The sequence below is a fragment of the Podarcis muralis genome, chromosome 18 (genome assembly GCF_964188315.1).
Source record: "Podarcis muralis chromosome 18, rPodMur119.hap1.1, whole genome shotgun sequence".
Lineage (NCBI taxonomy): Eukaryota > Metazoa > Chordata > Lepidosauria > Squamata > Lacertidae > Podarcis > Podarcis muralis.
Genome location: NC_135672.1, coordinates 5,225,016 through 5,251,214, shown reverse-complemented (window position 1 = coordinate 5,251,214; position 26,199 = coordinate 5,225,016). Strand labels below are relative to the sequence as shown.

The following is a 26,199-nucleotide window of genomic DNA, read 5'->3' as shown; positions in this document are numbered from 1 at the left end:
CTAAACATAACCAAAGAAAAACATTTTAAAACACACTTCTTACCATACCAATATCTTAACTTTCATTCCCTTGTTTCATTGACCTCCTCACACCTCCCTTTTTGTATTCCACTTCTGTTAATTATTTCAGCAAATCCTTTCCATCTTCCTCTATTTCTGTCATATAATTGTCTTAACATATTTTAACCTTATTTTCCCTTTAATACTCTAATAATCTATTCCAGTTCCCAAAAATCAGCAGATTCCTGTGTAAGAAAGTCCATCAAAACTTCCCTCTCCAGTTCAGGCAGGGCTCTGATCCTCAAAGTCTGTTTTCCTTTAGATTCAATCATAACAGGCATCAACTTATGATCATCAAATTGCATGTATGAGGCTGGGACTCTTTCTCTCTCCAATTGTGTTACTTTAGGTTCAACGGCAACAGCTTTCTCCCTAGCCTTCTCCGCAGTTTGCCAAGTCAAAGTAGATTCCTGTGTCAATTTCTGGATAGTTTCTGTATTGGTATTCACCTTTTGTCCCAAAAAATCCACCTTCTTGTGAAGCTGTTCCAATGAATCATTTCTCTTACATAATACAGCCACTAAGGCCTCTTCTGTCGACATTCTTAACCGATTCAAGGTCATTCCCAAAGTCTCACAGCCTTATCTTGCAGCTGGAAATTCCCCCAGCTCAGCTCTTGTAATAGTTTCAAAGGCTTCCTCTAGAGGGAAACAGTTTCTATTTGTATCAATCCTTTTAAGCACAGTTCAAACAATAAAGTTAGTTTCAATTTTCAGTTACTTTTACTCCTTTTTAAGAGCAGACGGAGAGAATAGAAACAATGTATCTCTCTGTAGCTGTCAGCGAATGTTCTATTCACTGTCAACGACCAATCCAAAAATGTCAGTCTTACTAGCAGCCCGTTTTCAGGTTTGGAGCGGTGGTATTTTGACTTTCTTCACTCTCTCCTGCAGGCACACACAATCCAAAACTTCCCCCCTCTTCTCCTGCTTCCAAGGGGGGGTTGATGTTTTCTACCGATGGAAATTTAGTCCTGTACAATAGGCTTTCCAAGACTTTAGCTTACAGTCTCTTTGCTGTGATCTATTTACAAAAGGGGAAGGCGGACTTCCTGTTTTGAACCTCCCCGTTTCGGTGTCAAATTAAGACGTTTAAAAATCCAATTCTCCGCTCTACTCACAGGTAGTTGCTTTAAGATCAAATTGTCCACAGGAAAAAGTCAGCGCTCTCTGGCAACAGCTATGCGGCTTCGCTCCATGGAAGAAGCAGTCAATTCGAAGCACCGTGACACTCACCCCACGTTGCTCCGGAACCCCGAAACCGGGTTTCCCCACGAGTGGGGGAGGCGCAAAAGGTGCCAGCCGAATCCCAGGTTCACAGGCTTCACCCGCCGGTGATTTTTAGTGGGTCTCCGCCTTCGCCATGGCGGCCAGACCCAGATTTCCACGAGGCAAATGCCTCCCGATCAGAGGAATTCAGCCATTGCCGGAGGCGCCAACCCGGAAGTCCGAGAGCAGCCCAAAATGAGACAGGAACCCAGAAGGCAAACTCTCCTGCCCACATTGAGTAGCTAGTCAGGGAAGACCTACAGCCCTGGTGCCATGGGGGGCTGGTCCATCAGGACGAGTGGGGCAGCAAGCACAGCACATTAACTCTCAAGGCACCCATAATTGAAACAACAGAACAGCGGCATAGCCAGCCGCTCGGGTGCCCAGTTCAACGCGGGGGTCCTGCAGGTGGGGGGCGCTACCTGGAGCCTATCTGCTGCCTCCCCCTCAGCTGTAGGGCGGCTGAGGGAGAGGCAGAGGGCAGACGCAAGCCCCACGCTGCCGTTTCAGGCAGCGCCCAGCCTGCAGGGGCCCAAGCCACCATGTCACTCCCAGGAGAGACCCTAGGATCAGGCACTCTACAGCCCCCCCCCCCGGTAAGTGCCAGCCCCACGGTGTGGCGCCCAGTGCCAGCCATGTTTTTTGACTCAACTAAAAGGTTTGGTGAGCCCAATTTTTATTTTTATTTTAAACTCGGCTTTTTGTCCTTTTGCCACCCCCCTCAGTGATGACACCTGGGGCGGCCCCCAACCCCCCACCCTCCTTTCTCTGCAACTGCAACAGAATAAAAGGACTCCAAACTCCCTTAGCAGTTTCCTGCTGGTCCCCTCACCATTTTCCCAGGCGTCAATCGTCTCACTTTGCAGTTGCAGATAAGGCACCCAAAAGCTGCTGATCAAGGCAGGGCTTGGTCTCAACTGCCAAGTGAGGTTGGGATTCTGAGCCGATGTCACAGCCAGGTTCCGATCAGTCCATGTCCTCCAAGGGGGGGGGGACCTGCTTCCCCTGAGGGTGACCGCTGAACACACCACCCAAGAGAAAAAGAAGGAGAAAAGGAGAGAAATCTTTTAATTCTGTAGCAAGAAAGAATGAGTGCCAGGAGTTTTCTTTTCCCTGCACTCCTCCATTGCAACACCTATTATTATTATTATTATTATTATTATTATTATTATTATTATTATTATTATTCTAGATTTAATGAACACTCATATCAGAGTACATTGTAAATTGATAGCCATAGTCTTTATATACTAACATTTTATGTTCTTCCACATCCATTTAATGCTCCTAAACCCTTCTTTTAGATTCTGTTAGCTTCTTTTAGACTTTTATATATACTTTGTGATTATTACTTTTTAGCTGTCCAAAACGTTTTACAGACTGTAAATGATTGTACCTCACCCTACTGATGCTGGTCTACTAAGGTAATAAAGATCTGATTGATTGAAATGAAATATCCTAGTAATGCAGTGATCGCACACTAATGTAATGTATTCCTCTCCCTCCAAATTCATACTTTATTACTCATTAATATTAGTAATAATAATAATGAAATAAGTCCGGCCAGAGGCTCCTCCCAGCTTTGCCTTGACCCTCCCAGCGGGCGTGACCACTCCCCACTAAGCCCTGTCCACCTCTTGCCTTCCCCAGCTCCACTCTCCCCGCCTCCTTTCACAATGGCTCGCCCGGATTGGCGTAGGCGGCCTGCCACTCTCGCGAGCACAGGAGCTCCCCCTCCCCTCCCTTCCCGCTTGCCTCGCCCGCCCCGCCCTTCGCCCTTGCCCCGCGCTGATTGGCCAAGACGGGGGGCCTGTAAGGGGCGTGGCCTGGCGGAGGGAGGCGGAGCGAGGGCGCCAGAAGCAGCTGGAGGAAGGAGGCAGCTGAAGGGGGGGGCTGAGTCCTCAGCGTGGTCGGCAGCGGGAGGCGCATGGGGCAAGTTCCCCCTCCTCACCTAAGGGGGAAATGGGGGGGGAGTAACAGAGTTGGACCCCCCTTTTAAAGACAAACAGAACCCCTCCAGCACCAGAATTCAAAAGCATCCATTATTCTTGATGGTCCAGCTCTCACTTCCATCCATCACTCCTGGGAAAACCAGAGCTTGAACTATACGGACCTTTGTTGGCAAGGTGATGTCTCTGCTTTTTAAGATGCTGTCCAGGTTTGTCATTGCTTTTCTCCCAGGTGTCTTTTAATTTCTTTTAATTTGGGGACTGCTTATCCTTCTGCTGTGTGGACTGCTCTGCGTGGGCTCAAGAGGAGACGAGCCTGTATCAGCTTCAGATGGGCCGAAGCTGGTCAAAATCTCACAAAAGTATCTTTAGTGTTATAAAGGAGTTAATTGTGGGTGGGGGGAGTTGAAAGCTTATTTCTCCCCCTCCCTAGTTTGTCTCCAATAGCTTTGTTGTTGTTTAGTCGTGTCCGCCTCTTCGTGACCCCCTGGACCAGAGCATGCCAGGCACTCCTGTCTTCCACTGCCTCCTTCGAGAACACTGTCCCACCATCTCGTCCTCTGTCGTCCCCTTCTCCTTGCGCCCTCCATCTTTCCCAGCATCAGGGTCTTTTCCAGGGAGTCTTCTCTTCTCATGAGGTGGCCAAAGTATTGGAGCCTCAGCTTCACTATCTGTCCTTCCAGTGAGCACTCAGTGCTGATTTCCTTCAGAATGGAGAGGTTTGATCTTCTTGCAGTCCATGGGACTCTCAAGAGTCTCCTCCAGCACCAGAATTCAAAAGCATCCATTCTTCGGCGATCAGCCTTCTTTATGGTCCAGCTCTCACTTCCATACATCACGACTGGGAAAACCATGGCTTTAACTCTAGGGGGGGGGGGTAACAGAGTTGGACCCCCCCTTTTAAAGACAAACAGAACCCCTCCAGCACCAGAATTCAAAAGCATCCATTCTTCGGCGATCTGCCTTCTTGATGGTCCACCTCTCACTTCCATCCATCTCAACTGGGAAAACCATGGCTTTAACTATATGGACCCTTGTTGGCAAGGTGATGTCTCTGCTTTTTAAGATGCTGTCTAGGTTTGTCATTTTCTCCCAAGGAGCAGGCGTCTTTTAATTTCGTGACTGCTGTCACCATCTGCAGTGATCATGGAGCCCAAGAAAGTAAAATCTCTCCCTGCCTCCATTTCTTCCCCTTCTATTTGCCAGGAGGTGAGGGGACCAGTGGCCAGGATCTTCGTTTTTTGGATGTTGAGCTTCAGACCAATAGCTTAGGGGACTTAAAGTCTGTGGCTCTGACCCCTCCCCATTTTAAAGGCCCCTTCCAGCTGAGGGGAGGGGGCGGCTTGCTTCCTGGCTTCTCCTCCCCTCTGGGTTGAAATGGGGGGGGGGGCTGATGCCCTTGCTGATCCATGGGGGGGGCTTATAAATGTGACTCTCCCCCCATTCTGAAATCAGGGAGGTTGTAACCGGAGAAAAGAACAGAGGACTGACTTCGCCGGTGGCGCCCTGAATTTTGATCCTGTGTTTTGCTCGCCGACTCTTTGCACGTGTTGCAGACCTGCACGTCTGTAGCTCAACCCCGTGCAGCGTAGCGTACAGCGATCCCCTTCGTTTCCTCCTTTCCTCCATTCATAAAGTGCTTGACCAATCCCCAAGCGCCCTTCCTGACAGCGCCCTCTTTCCTTTGCCAATCCGAAGCGCGGGATCAGGAGAGGTTGCGAAGCATCGCCCTCTAGCGACGACTGCGCTGGTACTGCAGCTGCCAAAGCAGGGAAGGGCGAAGAAGCCATGGACACCAACGGGCTGCATTTGAGCGACCCTCCATTGAGGAGGAATCTGGAGAAATAAATCAGAAGAAATCCTTCCCGGGACGGGTTTGCATCCTGCCCAGGCTGCTTATTCAGGGGGAAGGTGGCCATCCGAGGAGGGGCTTGGGGCTGAGCCTGGCATTGCCCTCATCTCTGAACCTGCCCTATGGCATAAGGGTCAAGCCCTCCATCCTGACTTGGGAGGGTCGGACACCAACCCATCCAGGAAACAATGTCCTCCCGGTCTCAGTGTATTGGAAAGACAAAGGTCTGGAGGGTCAGAGATGGCAGGTATTTCCCTTTGCCTTACATTTGGGATGGACACGGCATCAGTTTTCACCCCAGTACCACACCTGTTCTATGACATGTTCACGACAGGTGTGTGATGCTTCCAACAAGGTGTTGGGGGTAACCTGGAGAAACTTTTTAAAAGGAGGAGCCCCCATTGTTTGGGGCTTCTCTCTGCATCTTCTATGCTGTATTCGCGAGTCATTGTTATCGGAAAGTTTTTCCTGATGTTGGTTTGGAATCTCCTTTCTTGTAACTTTACAATAATGTTCTGACTTTATATACATACAGTGGTACCTCGGGTTACAGACGCTTCAGGTTACAGACTCCCCTAACCCAGAAATAGTACCTCGGGTTAAGAACTTTGCTTCAGGATGAGAACAGAAATCACGTGGCAGCGGCGAGGCGGCAGCAGGAGGCCCCATCAGCTAAAATGGTACCTCAGGTTAAGAACAATTTCAGGTTAAGAACAGAATTTGTATCTATAAACCAATAGCAAGAGATTCAGATGACGTTAAAGAATGAGTTTATCAATCAGGTACCAATCAGAACAAAGTGAATGGTCAGAAATAACATCTCAACTGCGAAAAGAAGAATGGTTGGTGTAAACCCGAAACCAAGTTAATAATTGCATTTCAATGGGTCTGCTTTAGGTTTCATTGCAATCAAGGCGATGAGATCATAATAATAATAATAATAATAATAATAATAATAATAATAATAATAATAATATTGCTTTCCCTGGCCACTCTGGGCGGCTCCCAACAGAATATTAAAAGCACTATAAAAATCACAGCCACAACATGCATTTAAAGCATTTTTGGAGCTCTAAATTGCAGGTAAAACAACTGGCGGGTGGCCAAGGCCATTTTGGCCTCTGTTGTCCAGGGCGCCGGAGCCGCGGGACGTCGGGAAAAGGGGGAAGCCCTTCTAGGTGCCTCCAAGGGAATGAGGAAAAGGACGAGGTCTCTTGGAGGCTTCCTGGGTTATGTGGGTTTATTAGTATAATAATTGGTTATTCTGAGTTTATTAGCAGGCCAGGAGGAAGGTTGCGCAGGGCAGCCTGGGAAGGGCGAGGGAAAGGCTGTGAGGAAAAGCCTTGTCTCTTTTTTCCATCGCTCTGCCCCTCCATCAAGTTTAAATGGAAGAATCCAAATACGCCTAGAGAAAAATAAAATGATAGGAAACAGGATCCTTCTTTGGAGAAGAAGGGGTAGCAAAGCATGCTGGGAAGAAGGACGTGAGGGAAATGAAACCTAATAAAGGATAATTTATCAATAAAGCTAATAAGTGAAACCTAACGAAAGACACTTTCAGATGTATTTATTCACTTATACATTGGAAAATGGGTAAATTTCAATTTTAGGAAACAGGATCCTTGTTTGGAGAAGAAGGGGCAGCAAAGCATGCTGGGAAGAAGGACGTGAGGGAAATGAAACCTAATAAAGGATAATTTACCAATAAAGCTAATAAGTGAAACCTAACCAAAGACAATTTGGGATTAATTTATTTAGTTATACATTGGAAAATGAGTAGATTTCAATTATAGGACACAGGATCTTTGTTTGTGAGAAGATGGGGCAGCAAAGCATGCTGGGAAGAAGGACGTGAGAGAAATGAAATGAAACCTAATAGAGGTTAATTTATCCATGAAGCTAATAAGCGAAGCCAAACATAAGACTCCTTGAGATTGAATTATTTGGTTATACACTGGAAAAACGAGTAAATTTCAAATGTATTCATGCTGGGATTCAACCATGGGCCTAATGGAGCTGGCAGTGCATGCTGGGAAGTCTGCCGGCGGAGGCTGGCGGGAGTTGCAGGGCCTTTTGAAGGTGGCCCCTTCCCCTCCGAGGGCCACATGACCCTCCTCCTCCGCCAGGGACACCAGCGCCTGCAGCCCGTCCAGCTGGCCAGAGTCACCCAAGGGCCGGAGAGGCTGGCAGGGACGGGGCCCCCAGGTGAGCCCGGGAGAGAGAGACAGGGGCCCCTGGGGGGATCTGCACTCTGCACGCCCTCAGAGGCCGAAGAGGCTGGCAGGGACGGGGCCCCCAGGTGAGCCCGGGAGAGAGAGAGAGGGGCCCCTGGGGGGTGGATCCTGCACTCTGCACGCCCTCAGAGGCCGGAGAGGCTGGCAGGGGCAGTGACCCCAGGTGAGCCCGGGAAAGAGAGGGGCCCCTGGGGGGATTTGCACTCTGCACACCCTCAGAGGCCGGAGAGGCTGGCAGGGACGGGGCCCCTAGGTGAGCCCGGGAGAGAGAGGGGCCCCTGGGGGGTGGATGCTGCACTCTGCACGCCCTCAGAGGCCAGAGAGGCTGGCAGGGACGGGGCCCCCAGGTGAGCCCGGGAGAGAGAGAGAGGGGCCCCTGGGGGAATTTGCACTCTGCACGCCCTCAGAGGCCAGAGAGGCTGGCAGGGACGGGGCCCCAGGTGAGCCCAGGAGAGAGAGGGGCCCCTGGGGGGTGGATCCTGCACTCTGCACGCCCTCAGAGGCCGGAGAGGCTGGCAGGGACGGGGCCCTCAGGTGAGCCCGGGAGAGAGAGGGGCCCCTGGGGGGATTTGCGCTCTGCACACCCTCAAAGGCCGTAGAGGCTGGCAGGGACGGGGCCCCCAGGTGAGCCCGGGAGAGAGAGGGGCCCCTGGGGGGATCTGCACTCTGCACGCCCTCAGAGGCTGGAGAGGCTGGCAGGGGCAGGGACCCCAGGTGAGTCTGGGAAAGAGAGGGGCCCCTCAGGGGGTTGCACTCTGCACACCCTCAGAGGCCGGAGAGGCTGGCAGGAACGGGGCCCCTAGGTGAGCCCGGGAGAGAGAGAGAGGGGCCCCTGGGGGGATCTGCACTCTGCACGCCCTCAGAGTACGGAGAGGCTGGCAGGGGCAGGGCCCCCAGGTGAGCCCGGGAGAGAGAGGGGCCCCTGGGGGGATCTGCACTCTGCACGCCCTCAGAGGCCGGAGAGGCTGGCAGGGACGGGGCCCCCAGGTGAGCCCGGGAGAGAGAGGGGCCCCTGGGGGGATCTGCACTCTGCACGCCCTCAGAGGCCGGAGAGGCTGGCAGCGACGGGGCCCTCAGGTGAGCCCGCGAGAGAGAGGGGCCCCTGGGGGGATCTGCACTCTGCACACCCTCACAGGCCGGAGAGGCTGGCAGGGACGGGGCCCTCAGGTGAGCCCGGGAGAGAGAGGGGCCCCTGGGGGGATCTGCACTCTGCACACCCTCAGAGGCCGGAGAGGCTGGCAGGGACGGGGCCCCCAGGTGAGCCCGGGAGAGAGAGGGGCCCCTGGGGGGTGGATCCTGCACTCTGCACGCCCTCAGAGGCTAGAGAGGCTGGCAGGGACGGGGCCCCCAGGTGAGCCGGGGAGAGAGAGGGGCCCCTGGGGGGTGGATCCTGCACTCTGCACGCCCTCAGAGGCCAGAGAGGCTGGCAGGGACGGGGCCCCCAGGTGAGCCCGGGAGAGAGAGGGGCCCCTGGGGGGATCTGCACTCTGCACACCCTCAGAGGCCGGAGAGGCTGGCAGGGACGGGGCCCGCAGGTGAGCCCGGGAGAGAGAGAGGGGCCCCTGGGGGATTTGCACTCTGCACGCCCTTAGAGGCTGGAGTGGCTGGCAGGGACGGGGCCCCCAGGTGAGCCCGGGAGAGAGAGGGGCCCCTGGGGGGATCTGCACTCTGCACACCCTCAGAAGCCGGAGTGGCTGGCAGGGACGGGGCCCTCATGTGAGCCCGGGAGAGAGAGGGGCCCCTGGGGGGTGGATCCTGCACTCTGCACGCCCTCAGAGGCCAGAGAGGCTGGCAGGGACGGGGCCCCCAGGTGAGCCCGGGAGAGAGAGGGGCCCCTGGGGGGATCTGCACTCTGCACACCCTCAGAGGCCGGAGAGGCTGGCAGGGACGGGGCCCGCAGGTGAGCCCGGGAGAGAGAGAGGGGCCCCTGGGGGATTTGCACTCTGCACGCCCTTAGAGGCTGGAGTGGCTGGCAGGGACGGGGCCCCCAGGTGAGCCCGGGAGAGAGAGGGGCCCCTGGGGGGATCTGCACTCTGCACACCCTCAGAAGCCGGAGTGGCTGGCAGGGACGGGGCCCTCATGTGAGCCCGGGAGAGAGAGGGGCCCCTGGGGGGTGGATCCTGCACTCTGCACGCCCTCAGAGGCCAGAGAGGCTGGCAGGGACGGGGCCCCCAGGTGAGCCCGGGAGAGAGAGAGAGGGGCCCCTGGGGGATTTGCACTCTGCACGTGCTCAGAGGCCGGAGAGGCTGGCAGGGACGGGGCCCCCAGGTGAGCCCGGGAGAGAGAGGGGCCCCTGGGGGGTGGATGCTGCACTCTGCACGCCCTCAGAGGTCAGAGAGGCTGGCAGGGACGGGGCCCCCAGGTGAGCCCAGGAGAGAGAGGGGCCCCTGGGGGGATCTGCACTCTGCATACCCTCAGAGGCCGGAGAGGCAGGCAGGGACGGGGCCCCCAGGTGAGCCCGGGAGAGAGAGGGGCCCCGGGGGGGAGTTGCACTCAGCACGCCCTCAGAGGCCGGACAGGCTGTCAGGGACGGGGCCCCCAGGTGAGCCCGGGAGAGAGGGGGGCCCCTGGGGGGGATCTACACTCTGCACGCCCTCAGAGGCCGGAGAGGCTGGCAGGGGCGGGGCCCCCAGGTGAGCCTGGGAGAGAGAGAGAGGGGCCCCTGGGGGATCTGCACTCTGCACGCCCTCAGAGGCCGGAGAGGCTGGCAGGGAAGGGGCCCTCAGGTGAGCCCGGGAGAGAGAGGGGCCCCTGGGGGGATCTGCACTCTGCACACCCTCAGAGGCCGGAGAGGCTGGCAGGGACAGGGCCCCCAGGTGAGCCCGGGAGAGAGAGGGGCCCCTGGGGGGATTTGCACTCTGCACGCCCTCAGAGGCCGGAGAGGCTGGCAGGGGCAGGGCCCCCAGGTGAGCCCGGGAGAGAGAGGGGCCCCTGGATGGGATCTGCACTCTGCACGCCCTCAGAGGCCGGAGAGGCTGGCAGGGGCAGGGCCCCCAGGTGAGCCCGGGAGAGAGAGGGGCCCCTCTGGGGGTTGCACTTCTGCACGCCCTCAGAGGCCGGAGAGGCTGGCAGGGACGGGGCCCCCAGGTGAGCCCGGGAGAGAGAGGGGCCCCTGGGGGGTGGATCCTGCACTCTGCACGCCCTCAGAGGCCAGAGAGGCTGGCAGGGACGGGGCCCCCAGGTGAGCCCGGGAGAGAGAGGGGCCCCTGGGGGATTTGCACTCTGCACGCCCTCAGAGGCCGGAGAGGCTGGCAGGGACGGGGCCCCCAGGTGAGCCCGGGAGAGAGAGGGGCCCCTGGGGGGGTGGATCCTGCACTCTGCACGCCCTCAGAGTCCGGAGAGGCTGGCAGGGACGGGGCCCCCATGTGAGCCCGGGAGAGAGAGAGAGGGGCCCCTGGGGGGTGGATCCTGCACTCTGCACGCCCTCAGAGTCCGGAGAGGCTGGCAGGGACGGGGCCCCCAGGTGAGTCCGGGAGAGAGAGGGGCCCCTGGGGGATTTGCACTCTGCACGCCCTCAGAGGCCGGCGAGGCAGGCAGGGACGGGGCCCCCAGGTGAGGCTGGGAGAGAGAGGGGCCCATGGGAGATTTGCACTCTGCACGCCCTCAGAGGCCGGAGAGGCTTGCAGGGACGGGGCCCCCAGGTGAGCCCGGGAGAGAGAGGGGCCCCGGGGGGGAGTTGCACTCTGCACGCCCTCAGAGGCCGGAGAGGCTGGCAGGGACGGGGCCCCCAGGTGAGCCCGGGAGAGAGAGATAGGGGCCCTGGGGGGTGGATCCTGCACTCTGCACGCCCTCAGAGTCCGGAGAGGCTGGCAGGGACGGGGCCCCCATGTGAGCCCGGGAGAGAGAGAGAGGGGCCCCTGGGGGTGGATCCTGCACTCTGCACGCCCTCAGAGTCCGGAGAGGCTGGCAGGGACGGGGCCCCCAGGTGAGCCCGGGAGAGAGAGGGGCCCCTGGGGGATTTGCACTCTGCACGCCCTCAGAGGCCGGAGAGGCTGGCAGGGACGGGGCCCTCAGGTGAGGCTGGGAGAGAGAGGGGCCCATGGGAGATTTGCACTCTGCACGCCCTCAGAGGCCGGAGAGGCTGGCAGGGACGGGGCCCCCAGGTGAGCCGGGGAGAGAGAGTTGCCCATGGGAGATTTGCACTCTGCACGCCCTCAGAGGCCGGAGAGGCTGGCAGGGGCAGGGCCCCCAGGTGAGCCCGGGAGAGAGAGGGGCCCCTGGGGGGATTTGCACTCTGCACGTCCTCAGAGGCGAGAGAGGCTGGCAGGGGCAGGGCCCCCAGGTGAGCCCGGGAGAGAGAGGGGCCCCTGGGGGGATTTGCACTCTGCACGCCCTCAGAGGCCGGAGAGGCTGGCAGGGACGGGGCCCTCAGGTGAGCCCGGGAGAGAGAGGGGCCCCTGGGGGGTGGATCCTGCACTCTGCACGCCCTCAGAGGCCAGAGAGGCTGGCAGGGACGGGGCCCCCAGGTGAGCCCGGGAGAGAGAGGGGCCCCTGGGGGGATCTGCACTCTGCACGCCCTCAGAGGCGAGAGAGGCTGGCAGGGGGAGGGCCCTCAGGTGAGCCCGGGAGAGAGAGAGAGGGGCCCCTGGGGGGATCTGCACTCTGCACGCGCTCAGAGGCCAGAGAGGCTGGCAGGGGCAGGGACCCCAGGTGAGCCCGGGAGAGAGAGGGGCCCCTGGGGGGATCTGCACTCTGCACGCGCTCAGAGGCCAGAGAGGCTGGCAGGGGGAGGGCCCTCAGGTGAGCCCGGGAGAGAGAGGGGCCCCTGGGGGGATCTGCACTCTGCTCGCGCTCAGAGGCCAGAGAGGCTGGCAGGGACGGGGCCCTCAGGTGAGCCCAGGAGAGAGAGGGGCCCCTGGGGGGATCTGCACTCTGCATACCCTCAGAGGCCGGAGAGGCAGGCAGGGACGGGGCCCCCAGGTGAGCCCGGGAGAGAGAGGGGCCCCGGGGGGGAGTTGCACTCTGCACGCCCTCAGAGGCCGGAGAGGCTGGCAGGGGCGGGGCCCCCAGGTGAGCCCGGGAGAGAGAGGGGCCCCTGGGGGGATCTGCACTCTGCACGCCCTCAGAGGCCAGAGAGGCTGGCAGGGACGGGGCCCCCAGGTGAGCCCGGGAGAGAGAGGGGCCCCGGGGGGGAGTTGCACTCTGCACGCCCTCAGAGGCCGGAGAGGCTGGCAGGGGCGGGGCCCCCAGGTGAGCCCGGGAGAGAGAGGGGCCCCTGGGGGGATCTGCACTCTGCACGCCCTCAGAGGCCAGAGAGGCTGGCAGGGGCAGGGCCCGCAGGTGAGCCCGGGAGAGAGAGGGGCCCCTGGGGGATTTGCACTCTGCACGCCCTAAGAGGCCAGATAGGCTGGCAGGGACGGGGCCCCCAGGTGAGCCCGGGAGAGAGAGGGGCCCCTGGGGGATTTGCACTCTGCACGCCCTAAGACGCCAGATAGGCTGGCAGGGACGGGGCCCCCAGGTGAGCCCGGGAGAGAGAGGGGCCCCTGGGGGATCTGCACTCTGCACGCCCTCAGAGGCCGGAGAGGCTGGCAGGGACGGGGCCCCCAGGTGAGCCCGGGAGAGAGAGGGGCCCCTGGGGGGATCTGCACTCTGCACGCCCTCAGAGGCCGGAGAGGCTGGCAGGGACGGGGCCCTCAGGTGAGCCCAGTAGAGAGAGGGGCCCCTGGGGGGATCTGCACTCTGCACACCCTCAGAGGCCGGAGAGGCTGGCAGGGACGGGGCCCCCAGGTGAGCCCGGGAGAGAGAGGGGCCCCTGGGGGGATCTGCACTCTGCACACCCTCAGAGGCCAGAGAGGCTGGCAGGGACGGGGCCCTCAGGTGAGCCCGGGAGAGAGAGGGGCCCCTGGGGGGATCTGCACTCTGCACGCCCTCAGAGGCCGGAGAGGCTTGCAGCGACGGGGCCCTCAGGTGAGCCCGCGAGAGAGATGGGCCCCTGGGGGGATCTGCACTCTGCACACCCTCAGAGGCCAGAGAGGCTGGCAGGGGCAGGGCCCCCAGGTGAGCCCAGGAGAGAGAGGGGCCCCTGGGGGGATCTGCACTCTGCACACCCTCAGAGGCCAGAGAGGCTGGCAGGGACGGGGCCCCCAGGTGAGCCCCGGAGAGAGAGAGAGGGGCCCCTGGGGGGATTTGCACTCTGCACGCCCTCAGAGGCCGGAGAGGCTGGCAGGGACGGGGCCCCCAGGTGAGCCCGGGAGAGAGAGGGGCCCCTGGGGGGATCTGCACTCTGCACACCCTCAGAGGCCAGAGAGGCTGGCAGGGACGGGGCCCCCAGGTGAGCCCGAGAGAGAGAGGGGCCCCTGGGGGGATCTGCACTCTGCACACCCTCAGAGGCCAGAGAGGCTGGCAGGGACGGGGCCCCCAGGTGAGCCCCGGAGAGAGAGAGGGGGGCCCCTGGGGGGATCTGCACTCTGCACGCCCTCAGAGGCCGGAGAGGCTGGCAGGGGCAGGGCCCCCAGGTGAGCCCGGGAGAGAGAGGGGCCCTCGGGTTAATAACTTAATTCGTTCTGGAGGTCAGTTCTTAACCTGAAACTGTTCTTATCCTGAGGTACCACTTTAGCTAATGGGGCCTCCTGGTGCCACCACGCGATTTCTGTTCTCATCCTGAGGCAAAGTTCTTAATAGCATTTCTGGGCTAGCGGAGTCTGTAACATGAAGCGTATGTAATCCGAGGTACCACTGTACACTGGAAGAACGGCTAAATTTCAAATTATAGGAAACAGGATCCTTGTTTGTGAGAAGAAGGGGCAGCAAAGCATGCTGGGAAGAAGGACCTGAGGGAAATGAAACCTAATAGAGGTTAATTTATCCATAAAGCTAATAAGTGAAACCTAACGAAAGACACTTTCAGATGTATTTATTCAGTTAAACATTGGAAAATGGGTAAATCTCAATTATAGGAAACTGGATCCTTGTTTGTGAGAAGAAGGGGCAGCAAAGCATGCTGGGAAGAAGGACGTGAGGGAAATGAAACCAAACCTAGGTTTCAGGTGAGCCCGGGAGAGAGAGGGGCCCCTGGGGGGATTTGCACTCTGCACGCCCTCAGAGGCCAGAGAGGCTGGCAGGGACGGGGCCCCCAGGTGAGCCCGGGAGAGAGAGAGAGGGGCCCCTGGGGGGGGATCTGCACTCTGCACGCCCTCAGAGGCCGGAGAGGCTGGCAGGGACGGGGCCCCCAGGTGAGCCCGGGAGAGAGAGAGAGGGGCCCCTGGGGGGATCTGCACTCTGCACGCCCTCAGAGGCCGGAGAGGATGGCAGGGACGGGGCCCCCAGGAGAGCCCGGGAGAGAGAGAGGGGGGCCCCAGGGGGGATCTGCACTCTGCACGCCCTCAGAGGCTTCGTAGTCTAAGCTCAGGGGGCTCTTTGAGCCGGCATCTCTCTGGGGGGTGAGGGGTTTCTTCCCATTGGTCAACATCCTTCTTAAATTGTGGTGCCCAGAATTGGACACAGTATTCCAGGTGGGGACTGACCAAGGCAGAATAGAGCTCAGTCTTGTAAGCCACTGGGATTAGTAGCAATAAAAGTAATAATAATCACAATAAGATAGTAATATTAGACTTTGTTAACAAATATGTATGTTGCTTAACTGTGTGTGCATTGCAATCACTTATTCACGGTTGTGCGTAGTAATTTTAAGTGCATTCTTGATATTACAATCAAGGAGCAATACTGTTAAAATGCATAATTTCTTTAAATATAAACACAGAAATAAATGAAGCTCCCAATTCATCGGATGATGACCTGTGCCACAAACCGGGAACCAGGCAGAGGGCCTTCTTGGTGGTGGCGCCCTCCCTGTGTTACGCCCTCCCAGCAGATGTCAAGGAAGGAAACAACTACCTGACGTTTAGAAGACATCTGAAGGTAGCCCTGTTTATGGATGTTTTTAATGTTTGATGTATTTATCGTGTTTTGAATATTCTATTGGGAGCCACCCAGAGTGGCTGGGGAAACCAAGCCAGATGGGTGGGGTATAAATAAATGGTGGTTGTTGTTACACTAGATTTAATGAACATTCATATCAGAGTGCCCTGTAAATTGATAGTCAATTGATAGCCATATATACTAACCTTTTATGCTCTTCCATATCCATTTAATGCTCCGAAACCCTTCTTTTAGCTTCTTTTAGACTTTTATATATACTTTGTGTATTAATGCTTTTTAGCTTTCCAAAATGTTTTACAGATTGCTGGTCTACTGAATGCTGGTCTACTACCATAATAAAGATTTAATTGATTGAAATGAAGTATCCTATAGTAATGCAGTGATTGGACACCAAAATAATATAATACGGGTAATTCATAATGAAATATACAGTTTCCAGATCCTGTAAGACAGGCGCTGACACGGACCACAGCAGCGACCCATGAGGCAGATGTACTCATAAAGTTTGTGTTTCACTACTGAGGGAAGTGATGGAGGTGATAGTGCGCGTGTCACGTGACTAGTCAGGCAAAATGGCTGCGTCTGCAGCGGAGAAGGCGTTTTGTGTTCTTGAACTGAGCAAAACGGAGTTTGTTGTGCAACTGCATTTTCGATTGTGATGTGTGTTGTGTGACAAGGGTGCACACATAGAACATCTGTAACTGTTTCTAAAATACTTCAACATTCTCCTACAATTCTGTCACAGGTAACATGAGATATATTCTTTTTTTTTAGAGTTTTGAAACTGTATGCTTCATTATGAATTACCCTGTGTAATACTATACTATACTATACTATACTATACTATACTATACTATACTATACTATAATCGTACTTTTCTGTGTATAAGACGCGGAAAATGGGATCCCACCATTTTCTTAATTTTGAGTCCCCCAAAATAGGGGGTGTCTTATACACGGGGGCATGTTCTACACGGGAAAATACAGTAATATGTAATATAATATACCGTATTTTTTGCTCTATAAGACTCACTTTTTGCCTCCTAAAAAGTATGGGGAAATGTCTGTGCGTCTTATGGAGCGAATGTAGGCTGCGCAGCTATCCCAGAAGCCAGAACAGCAAGAGGGATCACTGCTTTCGCTGGCTTCTGAGATTCAGAATTTTTTTTTTTCTTGTTTTCCTCCTCCAAAAACTAGGTGTGTCTTATGGTCTGATGTGTCTTATGGAGCGAAAAATATGGTAATATAATATAATATAATATAATATAATATAATATAAGGTAAAGGGACCCCTGACCATTAGGTCCAGTCATGGCCGACTCTGGGGTTGCGATGCTCATCATGCTTAATTGGCCGAGGGAGCCGGCGTACAGCTTCCGGGTCATGTGGCCAGCATGACAAAACCGCTTCTGGCGAACCAGAGCAGCACACGGAAACGCCGTTTACCTTCCCACTGGAGTGGTACCTATTTATCTACTTGCACTTTGACTTGCTTTCGAACTGCTAGGTTGGCAGAAGCTGGCACCGAACAATGGGAGCTCACCCCGTCGCGGGGATTCAAACCGTCAACCTTCTGATCGGCAAGACCTAGGTTCTGTGGTTTAACCCACAGCGCCACCCGCGTCCCAATATAATATAATAATATAAAATACAGTATTTTTCGCCATATAGGACGCACTATTTCCCCTCCAAAAATGAAGGGGAAATGTGTGTGCCTCCTATGGGGCGAATGCAGGCTTTCGCTGAAGGCTGGAGAGCGAGAGGGGTTGGTGCGCACCGACCCCTCTCGCTCTCCAGGCTTCAGGAAGCTCTGCGCAACCCTCGGGAGCCCGGCGCGAAGGTTGCGCAGAGCTGCCTGCATTCCGAAGCCTGGTGCGTGAGGAGGGGGGGGGCTGCCTTGCCAGCGGTGTCCACAATGCACCCCTGGATTCGAGAGAAGGCGGTGCCGGTCACTTGGCACGAGCCCTCTATGAGGTTGGCTCTTCCTGACGCCGGTTCCAATCAGCGCGTGCTGGTTTGCTTTAGCTCGGAATTATAATTGGAAACATATGATTGGAATGAAGTTAAAGCACATACATCGAGCAAAGTTCGGGAGATAAGACTGCTGATTAATAGATCTCTGTGACCGGAGTGACGGATGGATAAGTAACAACAAGAAGATGAAGAAAGTAATAAAGGACTATCTGGATTGAACTGGATAGAACTGTTTAATTAAAGCAGCAATACAAGTGATGTTTGGACTCGTTCGGAACTTGATGTATGAGTACCCCCAACAAAATTTAAAATTTGGCTGTATAATTTGGAACTAATGTGATTTGGATAATATGATGTGATTGGCATGTTCATAAAAATTATTTTAAACCCCCCCGGTAATTAATATAATATAATATAATATAATATAATATAATATAATATAATATAATATAATATAATATAATATAATATACATTCCCCCGAATTAATAATAATAATAATAATAATAATTTATTATTTATACCCCGCCCATCTGGCTGGGCCTCCCCAGCCACTCTGGGCGGCTTCCATAAAAACCAAAAATACAGTAAAATCACATGTTAAAAACTTCCCTGAACAGGGCTGCCTTAAGATGTCTTCTGAATGTCAGGTAGTTGTTTATCGCTTTGACATCTGCTGGAAGGGCGTTCCACAGGGCGGGCGCCACTACCGAGAAGGCCCTCTGCCTGGTTCCCTGTAGCTTTGCTTCTCGCAATGAGGGAACCGCCAGAAGGCCCTCGGCGCTGGACCTCAGCGTCCGGGCAGAATGATGGGGGTGGAGACGCTCCTTCAGGTATACTGGACCGAGGCCGTTTAGGGCTTTAAAGGTCAGCACCAACACTTTGAATTGTGCTCGGAAACGTACTGGGAGCCAATGCAGGTCTTTCAAGACCGGTGTTATATGGTCTCGGCGGCCGCCCCCAGTCACCAGTCTAGCTGCCGCATTCTGGATTAATTGTAGTTTCCGAGTCACCTTCAAAGGTAGCCCCACGTAGAGTGCATTGCAGTAGTCCAAGCGGGAGATAACCAGAGCATGCACCACTCTGGCGAGACAGTCCGCAGGCAGATAGGGTCTCAGCCTACGTACCAGATGGAGCTGGTAAACAGCTGCCCTGGACACAGATTTGACCTGTGCCTCCATGGACAGCTGTGAGTCCAAAATGACTCCCAGGCTGCGCACCTGGTCCTTCAGGGGCACAGTTACCCCATTCAGGACCAGGGAATCCTCCACACCTGCCCGCCTCCTGTCCCCCAAAAACAGTACTTCTGTCTTGTCAGGATTCAATCTCAATCTGTTAGCCGCCATCCATCCTCCAACCGCCTCCAGACACTCACGCAGGACCTTCACCGCCTTCACTGGTTCTGATTTAAAAGAGAGGTAGAGCTGGGTATCATCGGCATACTGATGAACACCCAGCCCAAACCTCCTGATGATCTCTCCCAGCGGCTTCATGTAAATGTTGAAAAGCATGGGGGAGAGGACAGAACCCTGAGGCACCCCACAAGTGAGAGCCCAGGGGTCTGAACACTCATCCCCCACCACCACTTTCTGAACACGGCCCAGGAGGAAGGAGCGGAACCACTGTATGACAGTGCCCCCAGCTCCCAGCCCCTCAAGACGGTCCAGAAGGATGTTATGGTCGATGGTATCAAACGCCGCTGAGAGATCCAGCAGAACTAGGAAACAGCTCTCACCTTTGTCCCTAGCCCGCCGGAGATCATCAGCCAGTGCGACCAAGGCAGTTTCAGTCCCATGATGAGGCCTGAATCCCGACTGGAAGGGATCCAAATGGTCCGCTTCTTCCAGGCGTGCCTGGAGTTGTTCGGCAACCGCTCGCTCAATCACCTTGCCCAGGAATGGAAGATTTGAGACTGGGCGATAATTGGCCATCGTGGCCGCATCTAAAGATGGTTTTTTAAGAAGCGGTTTAATAACCGCCTCTTTCAGCGGGTCTGGGAAGGCTCCCTCACGGAGGGAAGCATTCACCACCCCACGAAGCCCATCGCCCAGTCCTTCCCGGCTAGCTTTTATAAGCCAGGATGGGCAAGGATCCAGGAGACAGGTGGTTGGTTTCACTCGTCCAAGCAGCCTGTCCACATCCTCGGAGGTAACAGATTGGAATTGATTCCACTCAACTTGACTAGACAGAACTCTAGCACTCTCCCGCCCCGGCCCTGCTCCCACGGTGGAGTCTACTTCTTCCCGAATCTGAGCGATTTTATCTGCAAAAAACTTTGCAAAATCATTGCAGGAGAACATGTGGCCCGTACTGGGCCCCGATGTTGCAGGTGGTTCCGCTAAATTGTGAACCACCTGAAAAAGTCTCCTGCTGCTGTTTTCTGCAGATGCAATAGAGGCGGTGAAGAAATTCTTCTTCGCCGTCGCTATCGCCACTTGGTAGGCTCGACGTTGAGCTCTAACCTGTGTCCGGTCAGATTCGGAATGAGTTCTCCGCCACCGGCGCTCTAGCCGTCTCAACGATTGTTTCATTGCCCTCAGATCCGTGGAAAACCACGGGGCTGTCCGGGCTCCATGCAATCGGAGAGGGCGCTTCGGAGCCAAACAGTCAATAGCCCTGGTTAACTCCACATTCCAGCGGGCCACCAGGGAATCGGCTGAAAGGCCATCAACATGGGATAAAGCATCCCCTACCACTCTCTGGAAACCATTTGGATCCATTAGGTGGCGGGGGCGGACCATCCGAATTGGTCCCACCTCCCTGCAGAGGGGATGGGTCGCAGAGAAGTCCAGTTGCACCAGGAAGTGATCTGACCATGGCACTTCTTTCGTTTCGCTTTTACTTAGTGTCAGATCACCAACATCCATAGAGGTAAACACCAGGTCCAAGGCATGTCCACGGCTATGGGTAGGGCCAGACTTATTCAGGGACAGCCCCATGGAGGCCATGCTTTCCACGAAGTCCCGAGCGGCCCCTTGTAAGGTCGTGTCGGCATGGATGTTAAAATCCCCTAGGACGACCAAGCTAGGTGTCTCCAGGAGAACATCCGCCACGACCTGAAGCAGCTCGGACAGGGAATCCTTGGTGCAGCGGGGAGGTCGGTACACCAAAAGGAATCCTGTACTGCCCCTATTGCCCAACTTCCAGAACATGCACTCAGAAAACTGGGTCTTCCCAATAGGACGCCTGGTGCAAACTAATGACTTCCTAAAAATCACTGCAACCCCCCCTCCCCGCCCACATGACCTGGGTTGCTGTGCGTAAGAGAAACCTGGTGGACAAGCAGCAGCAAGGACAGGCCCATCTGCTTCATCCAGCCAAGTCTCTGTCACACATGCCAGGTCAAGTCCTCCATCCATGATCAAGTCATGGATGGCAGTGGTCTTATGAATCATTGACCTGGCATTGCACAGCAACACTTTCAGGTCATGTGGGTATCCCTTGCTGATTCTAGTATCCATCCGGTCAGGACCAGACCCGGAGGCAGGAATAGTCCTCAGACAACGACTAAACCTGCCCCCTCTGTAATGACATGGTCTAGTCTTAGCGTAACTCCTCCTCCTACCCGTGATCACTGAGATCAGTTGTCCCAGTGCATCCCCCCCTGTGGAACATGCCCCAGCCATTTTGTGGGCTGGGGCCCACTCCCCGGCAGCCCTGACCCCTCCCCCTAATAACAAAATAACACCTTAAACAAACAAACAAAATCAATAAAACAATACAAACAAACAAAATGTAAAAATTACAAAAAACATCAAAATAATAATAAAAAAATAATTCCCCAAACCCACCCACACATCCATCCCACCCCCACCCCCCACATACAAAAAATCCAAAGAAATTTTTTAAAAAACATTTTAAAAACACTCTGTGCCCCTCCGGCAATAACTGTCCTAGTGAGGCCTGTCAGGCCCCGCCCTGGGCCAGATGGTAAGTGGCAGGAAGGAGCAGGGCCCTCAAGCACTCACTCAGGGGAGTCCTCCTGGGCAGCAGGCCGCAAGCACCACGCAGTCCTTATGAGGCCTGTCAGGCCCCGCCCCAAGCCAGATGGTAAGTGGCAAGAGCAGAGCCCTCAAGCACTCACTCAGGGGAGTCCTCCTGGGCAGCAGGCAGCAAGCAGCACGCAGTCCTTATGAGGCCTGTCAGGCCCCGCCCCAGGCCAGATGGTAAGTGGCAGGAAGGAGCAGGGCCCTCAAGCACTCACTCAGGGGAGTCCTCCTGGGCAGCAGGCCGCAAGCAACACGCAGTCCTTATGAGGCTTCAGGCCCCGCCCCAGGCCAGATGGTAAGTGGCAGGAAGGAGCAGGGCCCTCAAGCACTCACTCAGGGGAGTCCTCCTGGGCAGCAGGCCGCAAGCAGCACGCAGTCCTTATGAGACTTCAGGCCCCGCCCCAAGCCAGATGGTAGTAAGTGGCAAGAGCAGGGCCCTCAAGCACTCACTCAGGGGAGTCCTCCTGGGCAGCAGGCCGCAAGCAGCACGCAGTCCTTATGAGGCCTGTCAGGCCCCGCCCCAGGCCAGATGGTAGTAAGTGGCAAGAGCAGGGCCCTCAAGCACTCACTCAGGGGAGTCCTCCTGGGCAGCAGGCCGCAAGCAGCACGCAGTCCTTATGAGGCTTCAGGCCCCGCCCCAGGCCAGATGGTAAGTGGCAGGAAGGAGCAGGGCCCTCAAGCACTCACTCAGGGGAGTCCTCCTGGGCAGCAGGCCGCAAGCAGCACGCAGTCCTTATGAGACTTCAGGCCCCGCCCCAAGCCAGATGGTAGTAAGTGGCAAGAGCAGGGCCCTCAAGCACTCACTCAGGGGAGTCCTCCTGGGCAGCAGGCCGCAAGCAGCACGCAGTCCTTATGAGGCCTGTCAGGCCCCGCCCCAAGCCAGATGGTAGTAAGTGGCAAGAGCAGGGCCCTCAAGCACTCACTCAGGGGAGTCCTCCTTCATTAATTAATGAATTAATATTTCATTACTAATTAATATTAGTAATAATAATGAAATAAGTCAAGCCAGAAGCTCCTCCCATTTTGCCTTGCCCTGCCTAGTGGGTGTGACCACTCCCCACTAAACCCCGCCCCGCCTCTCCCCGCTTTCCACTGCTGCCTTTCGTGACCCATTGCCTTCCCCAGATCTACTCTCCCCACCTCCTTTCACAATGACTTGTCCAGATTGGTGTAGGCGGCCTGCCACTCCCGTGAGCCACTCCCATGAGAGTTCCCTCTCCCCTCTCTTCCCGCTTACCTCGCCCGCCACTAACCCTGGTCAGTGCAATAAAATTCATTGAATCCCAGTCAAGGCTTGACTAAGGCAGTGTTTCCCAACCTTGTGCCTCCAGCTGTTTTTGAACTACAACTCCCATCATCCCTGACTAGCAAGACCAGTGGCAAGGGATGATGGGAATTGTAGTCCAAAAACAGCTGGAGGCACAAGGTTGGGAAACACTGGACTAAGGTCAGTTGCTACTCTTTGGATCAGGGAGCAGAGCTTACACGATACAGAAATTAAAACAACAGACTACGGAAGATGTCTTAAATGAATTTCTCAGTTTATTGATATACAAAGCTTAGGAGAACAAAATGATGTGAAGTGAGCTTATGAATGATAGTGCATAAATGCGGGAAATGGCGCATAGAAAATTGAATACATAGAACTGGCATAACCAAACAGTATTGTTGAATATCAGAATTGATATGGTTAATAGGTAGTCATGACAAAGCAAACAGACTCAAAAACCTAACTCCTCTCCCTCTAAACTATCTTGTTGTGAGATAAATATAAGTTTCCAAAACACAAAATTATTAAAAGATAATACTTTACAAACTAAGGGCAGTAGACCAGGACTCATTGTAGTCCTTGGCAAAGCAAGGTAGCAAATCATTTCCTCCCATCTTAGTGTTCATGTCAACAGGACTTCCTAAAATCCAGGCTAAGAATGAACACAATCTCTTTCAGAGATGGAGAATAAGCAACATGGATGAGCAGGTGTGTTTCCTTTATGTACTTCTGGACATAGGGAACATGGAATATTTTAAGAATCAGACGTCCCCTTAATTTCTGGTTGTCAGGTGCTCCTTTGTGTTCAGATCAGGCCTCAGCACAATAATGTAGCACTTGGGAAGGAAGATGCAGCCCAGAAACCCAGCACTGGAGGCCAACATTGACAAGATCTGCACGGCCACCATGTACTTGCCCTTGGTGCTCAGGTAGGTGGGCACAAAAGACACCCAAACACTGCAGAATACCAGCATGCTGAAGGTGATCAGCTTGGCTTCGTTGAAGGAGCCAGGCAGCTTCCTGGCTAAGAAAGCCACTGTGAAGCAGGTGGCAGCCAAGAAGCCCAGGTAGCCGAGAGCAACGTAGAACATGGCCACAGACCCTTCGTTGCATTGCAGGATGATCTCTTCCACCTGGGAGCGCATGTCGGACTCTGGGAATGGGGGAGAAGAGCCCAGCCAGATGGTGCAGATGAGAACTTGCCCCCCAGAACAGGAGATGACAATGGAGTTGGCCAGACTCTTGCCCAGCCATCTCCTCACCCTGTTCCCGGGCTTTGTGGCCAGGAAGGCCAGCACCACCGTGATGGTCTTTGCCAAGACAGAAGAAACAGCAACTGAGAAGATGATGCTGAAGGCCGTTTGTCGGAGAAGGCAGGTCTCTTTCCTTGGGCGCCCGATGAAGAGGAAGGAGGACCAAAAGGAAAGCAGGAGGGAGACGAGCAGGATGTAGGAGAGGTCCCGGTTGTTGGCTTTGACAATGGGAGTTTCCTTGTATTTAATGAAGATTCCCAACACAGTGTCTGCTGTTAAGGACAAGAAGAGGGCAATGGAAGCTAAAACCATTCCCAAATATTCTCCATAAGTCAGGAAGGTGGTAATCTTGGGGACACATTGATCTCTGTCCTTATTTGAATGGTGATCTTCTGAGCATTTGGTGCAATGTTCTGCATCTGTGGAAGATAAAAAGAATGGCTGTAGCATCACTTACATCCCTCATGATCGGTGCTTATTACGTTTTGAAGAAATCCTAGAGATTTCTTCCTTATGATCATTCCTTTCAACTCTCTTCCAGGATGTAATGAAGGGGATTAATCCTAAAGAAGTTGAGGAAGGAGCCACATTCCACAATGTCTGCAGAATTCTCACAAAAAGTGTGTGAGACTGGATTTCTGCCCTGTGTTTACTCTCTCCAGAAATTTCTTCCCCCTTGGAGTCACCCACCTTCCTGGGCGGAGAAGGTCCCTTCCGCACACCGAGCACAAGCATAGCAGCAAATGGGCTTTCCTTCTAGAACCACCTTGGCATATCCAGGCTGACATCTTTCTGTACACCTGGAACGAGGTACGGCCTAACCAGAAAGACAAGAAGGTGCAACAAAGAGGAACAGTTAGGAGTATTTGTGGTATGTGATGCACTCATGGATTGAATTCAAACGGATCTCTGGAATGCAGCCTTTGAATCCCTCTTCAGGGTCCTTTCTGTCGGGAAATGAAGCCCATATCAGGAGAAACTGGCAACTCTCCAAGGCACCCGGCATGATTCCCTGTTGACCTCCCTGGCTGCATTCCCCAGCAGGCGCAGGCAAGGTCTCGATCGGCGATTCTTCTCAAACGTGAGAAGAACACACCCCCTCTTTCCTGCCCCCTGGCAGGGGAAAAGATAGACAGAAACGTATTTACATGCCTTTATTTCTGTCTTTGCAGCGTTACAAAAAACATGACTGCTGTCTTCAAACTACAGCAGTGTAGAGACAAAACACTTCCTGTACTTCCAGGACAGGAATAAACGGAAGAGCTCATATTACACTCTGAGCTAATTCCGGTGCTTCGCACTGTGAGTTGACTGTCCCTCTGTTTCCCACGGACAGTCCCAACATTCCCATCATGTTTACTTTTCAAGCCAGCATTTTGCAGCTGCATTGCATCCATATCATAACAGTTTCTACCCCCCACTGACCATTGGGGTGACCAGAATAACTTTTTCTTCGTAATTCGTTCAGGACAACTGAGGTTTGCGCCACAGAACTCTGTTTCCTCTTCTCCGTTTACCTGCTTCCCTGCTTAATAAATCTTCAAAGAAAATGGCAATGGAGTCTGAAATGTGATTTCCCAAATTTCAGGATTCTGATAATCTCTCAACCACTAATTAAGATAAATTTAATACGAGTCTCCCAAGATGGCGTCGTTAGAAGAAGCATTGATTTGAGCTCCGTGTTAGTTGTGCGGTTTTTATTAGTTTATATTAGTTTTTACTAGTTTTATCAGCTTTTTTATTACCTTCATCAGCATTTTTATTATTTTTACAAAAAAAGGATCTCTGCAGCTGCTGGGAAACACTTCACTGGCAGGCAGGCTGAGTTAAGCCAAAGACATATTAAGAAAAACTGCTTGGAAAGCCCTGTGGGAACTCCCGTTTGTGTGTCGCCGCTCTCTACTCTAATTGTTTTAAGTGATAAGGAAAATTAACAGCTGAAGGAAACCTGCTGTGAACTTCTACTGCAGCCGAGTTCGGAATCCAGACCAAGCTCGAAGCTGCATGACGAGAAACTCCCCTGTTCAAGGTGAGGCCTTTGTGAGTTTCCCTTTCATCTGAGAGTTTCCCTTTCATCTGAGACCGAACTGCGGTGGGCCCTGCGATAAGCTTTGAAGAAGAATCTTATATTAGTCTTAGCCCTGGTGGGAGTAGGACTTCAAAGGAATGGTCTGTGTTGCTTACTGGTAGCCTCCTTGTAGATCTAAATAGACCTAAATTGCCGGCCTGTGAGGGTGAGGGTGAAGACGCCGACTTTCATATGAACAGGCAGCGAAATATACCCCCATTGCAAGTGCTGGCTGGCTAGAAGGAAATATTTATCACCTGAGTTGACGTTGAAATACTATCCCCCCTCTTCTCGATATCTGAACCATGGGATATGGGAAACGTCTTAGAGATCCCAAGGAGATGGTCCCCGCTCCCTTTCCGAGATCAAAGCAAATAAGGGTCGAACCATGTCACTTTAAAGAAG

The 26,199-nt window shown here is 54.4% G+C and overlaps 2 protein-coding genes across 5 annotated transcripts in view; one reads left to right on the top strand and one right to left on the bottom strand.

Moving 5' to 3' along the window:
* LOC144326050 (uncharacterized) overlaps nt 1–1,197 on the bottom strand; it is a 40,130-nt gene extending 38,933 nt beyond the window's left edge. Inside the window, exon 1 of one of the 2 annotated variants that reach the window (XM_077921777.1) lies at nt 510–1,197. In XM_077921777.1, the coding sequence (XP_077777903.1) occupies nt 510–623 (114 nt within the window). In that variant the 5' untranslated portion in view covers nt 624–1,197. The remainder of the gene's footprint in view (nt 1–509) is intronic. The other variant, XM_077921776.1, reaches the window with a different exon arrangement.
* A 1,827-nt stretch (nt 1,198–3,024) lies between these two features.
* Nucleotides 3,025–26,199, top strand: part of LOC144326065 (vomeronasal type-2 receptor 26-like) — a 54,564-nt gene continuing 31,389 nt past the window's right edge. The window contains exons 1-3 of one of the 3 annotated variants that reach the window (XM_077921842.1): nt 3,025–3,454; nt 5,665–5,809; nt 15,063–15,220. The gene's annotated coding sequence lies outside the window, so the exon portion shown is untranslated. Of the gene's footprint in view, nt 3,487–5,664; nt 5,810–15,062; nt 15,221–26,199 lie in introns of all 3 variants that reach the window. The other 2 variants (XM_077921843.1, XM_077921841.1) reach the window with 2 other exon arrangements.